Here is a 6,462-nt window from a genome sequence, read left to right on the forward strand (position 1 = left end):
ACTGTACCAAAGACCCCACCTTGCTCTATACACTGAAACAAAACATTTGTGTGAAAAAGTGTGAAAACCAATCTAGGTAGGATAAACAGAAATAATCAAACATATATATATAAATAAATGGTGCTAGTAACATGCAGTCTGTTAGTTCAGGAGGTTTAGTGCTCAACTAGGTTTGTCTGGGATGCAAAAATAGTATCTGAGAACATATACAAGGCACATTAGGCCCCTGAGGCCAGTATATCAATTGTTAAGGAAGGGAGCTGGAGCGGAGATTGTGGATGCTCCACCGTCTTGAAGTCAGAGTCCGTTAGCAATATAGGAACTAGGTGAGTGTCGCCATCAGACACATCTATAACACTCTATAGTTCTAACAGGGATGTAGAGCGGAAAGGTCTCTGGTGCAGGGGATTCCTCCATATGTGTCAGAGGTGTGGTACTAGTAGTTACTGTCCCGGCAGTGTAAAGAGCTGCTCCTGATCGAGAGTGCCAAAGTTAACCATAGAGCAGACTATGCTTTAAAGGGGATCAGCCAATTCCGATTCTAGATTGAGGCATTATAGGATCCGCTGTATAGGCTGAAATGTAGGGTACGATGTAGTTCAAAAAACGAAGTGCTAGAGTAGGATGACCGGAGTCACAAGACATTAACTGGATGGTTTTAGAGGATCTTGATTGCTGAGAGAAAAGCTTAGATTCTGACTGCAGGGCAGTAACTGGTCGATCCGACTCATACAACCTACAGGTTCTCATCGTGTTACATTCGTCCTCAGATAGAGCCAGCGGCTCATTACAGACCACGGCGAGAGTGGCACTGTAATCAGGGTGAGTCGGGACCTGGAGGCTAAGAGGGGCAACACAGGAAGGTAATGTAGTCTCAGGTCTCACTAGGCTAGTGTCGCTGCATGAAGTCTCTGTGCGCAATGAGTGCAGTAGATTCTCAAAGCACTCATCCATTTTCCGTTCAAAAGCCTTGAGAGTGTCTAAGATGACCATATGGGATAAGTGATCCGCCATGTTGAGGAGGTAATAAGAACCGCAATATTGACAAAGTAAGCTACCTTTGCAGGAGATATATCAGTATGGTCGAGCCAGCAAAATGGCGCCTTCCTCCTTGTCTGCAGCGATCTCTGTGGGTATAAGCCGAGAGGTGTAGCGCTGACCCTATATTTTATTCCTCACAATTACTGCAGGAATTCTATCCCTTAGTCGGTAGTTGGTCAATTAAGAAGTTGCCTGCTCTGAGCGGTTGAAAAAAAGAGGTAAATTTGTTAAGATTAGCCGGAGCTTATGCAAAGTGCGACCGCTCAGAAGCAGGGCTAGCTCCTCCCCCCCATTTATTTCTAATTGTAAAATATTAAGTGTATTAAAGGACGGAAATGAGGCGCTCAGAATTATCCTCTATGAGTTCCTATCCAAACCAACCCTTCCCTGTAAGAGACAATAGTAAAACAAAGAAGTATATAGATATGGAGCGCTCACACAAATAGCAATAGAGGACTGGAGAATGAAACCAAAAGATCAAATATATAGAACAACAATTTATTGCAAATGGAATTGCGAACAGAAACTTCAATTAAAAATACAGTTAAAATGCTAAACATCTAAAAAAGGGGGTCGTCTCCCTCTAAAAGAATCTGGCCACAATATATTAAGTGGACAGATATAAAACAATCCAATAATACTCTAAATAGGTCAAAAATATATATTTGTGAATACCAACATTTTATCAAGTGAATGGTTATATAAAACCTTATGTTACTCTATATAAGTCTCAATCATATATTTGTGAAACCCACTGTGAAATGATTGGTTACCTAGAATAAACAATTTACTAAAACAATTAAACATAAGATCCTACAACGGACAATATATATAAACATTAAGTTCACAAAACACAATATAAAGTGATATGAGCTGATAAAGTGCTGTGAAAATACTAATAAAGTGCTTATAGTTAAACTATATAAATCAGTGCTAAGTCGCTGCATATTACTAAAAATCAATATATATCTAAGACGCTGAAACAAATATGGATATTGGACCAACTAGAAGTCTTGAAATTCAAAAGTGAGATCGACAGGCAGTGCAATAGCACTGAGTCCTGAAGTGTCTTTAAAAACCCCACTGATTATATATGCTTGTGTGTGCCTCAGAGTATGATCATTTAAAACAACTAGAGCCAAGTCACTGGTATAATTGTAGTGCAGATGTTTAATAGACTGCTATCGGTGAAATTAGAGAGACCCCTCGCTACCCTCGCAGCTTACCCGGGAGTTCTCTATTAGTCAATATCTTCTTTAAAGGATATACAGTCACAGATATGTCCGAGATTACTTACGGACCCTCAGCCACAATTGCGGCTTTGCTCGGCGTCCTATATCTGGTCGTTGGTTCCAGCACGGGTGGTGCTATGACGTCTGGCTTTCCTATTCATCAAGTGTTAATCCTGTAGCAGGCTAAGAGCTGTAGGCGTAAGAACAAGTATATGAACGGTATATTTTGATAAAGCCCTGTTCCAAGGCACTTTATTCCCTAACCTGAAGAATCTGAAAATTTGGACGAAGGTAGTTAGGGTTAGGAGAGTTTTTTGAACGGCCGCTCATATACTTGTTCTCACGCCTACAGCTCTTAGCGTGCTATTAACACTTGACGAATAGGAAAGCCAGACGTCATAGCACCGCCCGTACTGGAACCAACGGTCAGGGATAGGATGCCGAGCGTCAATTGGCTGAGAATCCATAAGAATGTATATCCTTTAAAGAAGATATTGACTAATAGAGAACTCTCGGGTAAGCTGCGAGGGTAGCGAGGGGTCTCAAAGTAGTCTGCAGAGTGGAGCTCCACTCTAGACAGGAAACATGTGACCTCCACTGCAATTTTTTTTTTTCAATAAAACTTTAATGTATCAAACAACCAATATGCACAATTATTCAGAAAACGTTTTTTTTTTTTTTTTAATAAACTTTATGCACAATCATTCAGAAAAAGGTTTTTTTTTTTTTAAATAAACTTTAATGTATCAAACAACCAATAGGCACAATTCTGAAAACGAAATTGCTTTCTTTTGGTTTATGGTGAGTGACATTTATAAGGTTAAATAAGTTGATTTGTGTTCTATTAGGCAAAGTATAAGCAAATGTAATGATTATTCTAAGTTATAAATAGATCATCTCAGGAAATCACAGGAGGAATTCTTTAGTTTTCATGTATTATCTACTGTTTTAAATTAACAATATTTAACTATTTAAAGCTCCACTCTACACAACAAAAATGTGACATCCACAACCTCCACTGGGAAGTTTTCTTTAAACAAGAAGAAGGTTTGCTGCTTTCTTTTTTTTTTACCGTATTTAACCCCGTAGAGACCTAACTGTTTTACCATTTTTTTAGCATTAGCGACCAAGGCTGTTTTTACATTGCTGCGGTGTTTGCGTTTATCTGTAATTTCCCTCTTAATTTTTTTTTTACCATATTTAACCCCTTAGTGACCTGACTGTTGTACCAATTTTTTAGCGTTAGCGACCAAGGCTGTTTTTACATTGCTGCGGTGTTTGCGTTTAGCTGCAATTTTCCTCTTACGCCTTTACTGTACCCACACATATTATATACCGTTTTTCTCGCCATAAGATTGACTTTCTACAGATACCATTATTTTCATCATATCATATAATTTTTACTAAATATTTTTATAAATTATGATTAAAAATATTAAAAACCACACTTTTTTTTTTACTTTTACCCCCAAAATCTGTTACGCATCTACAACTCCCGAGAAAACAACATGGCTAAACAGTTTCTTCATTTTGTTTTGAAATAGCCAATTTTCAATTTTTACGATTTAACCTTTTTCTCCTTCAGTGACCTTTTAACCCCAACCCTCCCCCTAGATCTAACCCTCCCCCTAGATCTAACCCTCCCCCTAGATCTAACCCTCCCCCTAGATCTAACCCTACCCCTAGATCTAACCCTCCCCCTAGATCTACCACTAAGCCTAGATCTAACCCTTCCCCTAGATCTAACCCTCCCCCTAGATCTAACCCTCCCCCTAGATCTACCACTAACCCTAGATCTAACCTCCCCCTAGATCTACCACTAACCCTAGATCTAACCATCCCCCTAGATTTAACCCTACCCCTAGATCTAACCCTCCCCCTAGATCTACCACTAAGCCTAGATCTAACCCTCCCCCTAGATCTAACCCTCCCCCTAGATCTAACCCTCCCCCTAGATCTACCACTAACCCTAGATCTAACCCTACCCCTAGATCTAACCCTACCCCTAGATCTAACCCTCCCCCTAGATCTACCACTAACCCTAGATCTAACCCTACCCCTAGATCTAACCCTACCCCTAGATCTAACCCTCCCCCTAGATCTACCACTAACCCTAGATCTAACCCTACCCCTAGATCTAACCCTCCCCCTAGATCTACCACTAAGCCTAGATCTAACCCTAACCCTACATAACTATTTATTTTGAAGATTTTTTCTATTTAATTTTTTTTCATCTGTTACAGCTGCGGTCCTTAAGGAGATAAAGGGATAGTAAATTCAAAATTTAACTTGCATGATTCAGATAGAACATGTAATTTTAAGACACTTATAAATTCACATCTATTTTAAATGTGCTTTGTTCTCTTGTTATCCCTTGCTGAAAGAGAATAAGCACATATTCAACACTAGTGGGAGCTAGCTGCTGATTTTTGCCTGCACACATTTGTCTTTTGCGATTGGATGACTATGGCTCCGTTCGGGCAGCGCTCCAAGCGAACTGGGACTCGCTTGTAGCGTTTTCCTCACATTTGCAAGTGAGATGCCTGGCGTTTTTTGAGTGCTCTGATGACGTAAGTCCCAGCGCTTCCATCGTGCTGGAAAAGCTGTCACTTTTCAGAGCAAGCTCAGACGCTTGGCAACATGGCAGCCTCCACACACGTTTTGCTGTGGAGGCTGCCATGTTTTTATAAGCAGCAGAGGAGGGACAGGTGAGGTGGATAAGTCTGACAGCAGCATTTAGTACAGGGCAAATTGGAGATAGGTTAAGTAACCTATCTCCAATTTGCCCTGTACTAAATGCTGCTGTCATGCTTATCCGTGTTATGCTGAGAATTGTTTCCCCAGTGTCTCTGGTTTCCCCTGCCTCTCGGCAAACATCGGAACTCTGACCCACCTCCATTCAGCTGCTCTCAGCTCAGCACCCGTACTATTATTAGCTTAATGTGGCAGGATAAGCTACAGGGGCTGAGCTGAGAACAGCTGAATGAAGGTGGGTCAGAGTTCCAATGTTTGCCGAGAGGCAAGGGAAACCATTCTCGAACAATGGTGTTGTGTAAACAGCTTAAATAAAAATAATCCTCCACTAATAAAGAGAGACACAATTTAAACATTTTTACAGTCAGCTACAAGGGAGCTTATTTAAAAACGTTCGCATGCGCAAAGTCCATTATTATGCAGCAGATCCCTTTGCGCATGCAATCGTTTTCTCTAAGCTCCCTTGCTTGTGACGTCACCTAGTGCCACATCATCGCTGGAAGTGAAGCGCCTCCACTAGCTCCTGAGCGCTGCCCGAACGTGGCCTATATGTGTTCATCTTGCTGCCAGTAGTGCAATGTTGTTCCTTCAGCAAAGGATAACAAGAGAACAAAGCAGATTTTATAATGGAAGTAAATTGGAAACTGCATGTTCTTTCTGATTTATAAAAGTTTGTTTTTGACTTGAGTGTCCCTTAAATGATTTTTTTATTTATTATGAAAATAACAGTTTTGATTCTGACTATGACTAAGTTTCCTCCCATGTGCTTGACACAGGAGCCAGCAATCATTAAAGATCTACACATTGCTATACAATGGGTTGTCAAGAATGAGGCACTGTTCTGTGGGCGCATAACCATGCCAAGTTATGGGTCAATGAATGAAGATGACCGCCAGAAGGCCATAGATAACGTGATGCAAAGAGAAGAACCAGAAGCAAGGGAGCCATTCCTCTTTGTATTTCAGCACAGAGAAGATATGGAGTTGTTTTTGCAGGCATGTCTTGACCAACAGGGCCTCCAAGTTAATGCCATGTTCAACAAATGACTGATGGACAAGGGGTGGTGGTGTGTTTCTGTTTAAATTATTGATAATAATAAAAAAATAAGATAATTAACACCATTTCTGAGTCAGTGCTTTAATAACACACTACCACAAGTATGAAGGCAGAAGATAATTATAGTTAACAGTATATATATATATATATATATATATATAGCAGTAGCCTATTGTTGCTTCTGCTTTCATAGTATAAGGTTAGGGTTATAAGTTCAAATGGTTTCTGACCTTGATTGAACACGATTCTCCAGAGCTCCGGGGAACAGCAAGATAGCACACAAGCACAGAGAGTGTTTCTCACTAGTTCTGTTTACTGTAAGTATACACAGCAGTTATATAGCAGTCTCGCATCATGAGGCTACAGGAAATGCAGTTAG

At 40.3% G+C, this 6,462-nt stretch overlaps 1 protein-coding gene across 1 annotated transcript; it reads left to right on the top strand.

Annotated features, from left to right (window-relative positions):
- The first annotated feature begins 2,969 nt into the window (after window positions 1-2,969).
- Window positions 2,970-6,148, top strand: LOC128636145 (structural maintenance of chromosomes protein 5-like). Its single transcript, XM_053689198.1, has 2 exons — window positions 2,970-3,074; window positions 5,804-6,148. Exons 1-2 carry the CDS (start codon window positions 3,015-3,017, stop codon window positions 6,071-6,073), a joined length of 330 nt encoding a protein of 109 aa, XP_053545173.1. The 5' UTR covers window positions 2,970-3,014; the 3' UTR covers window positions 6,074-6,148.
- The last annotated feature ends 314 nt before the right edge of the window (window positions 6,149-6,462 follow it).

This window comes from Bombina bombina, chromosome 7 (assembly GCF_027579735.1).
Source record: "Bombina bombina isolate aBomBom1 chromosome 7, aBomBom1.pri, whole genome shotgun sequence".
NCBI lineage: Eukaryota > Metazoa > Chordata > Amphibia > Anura > Bombinatoridae > Bombina > Bombina bombina.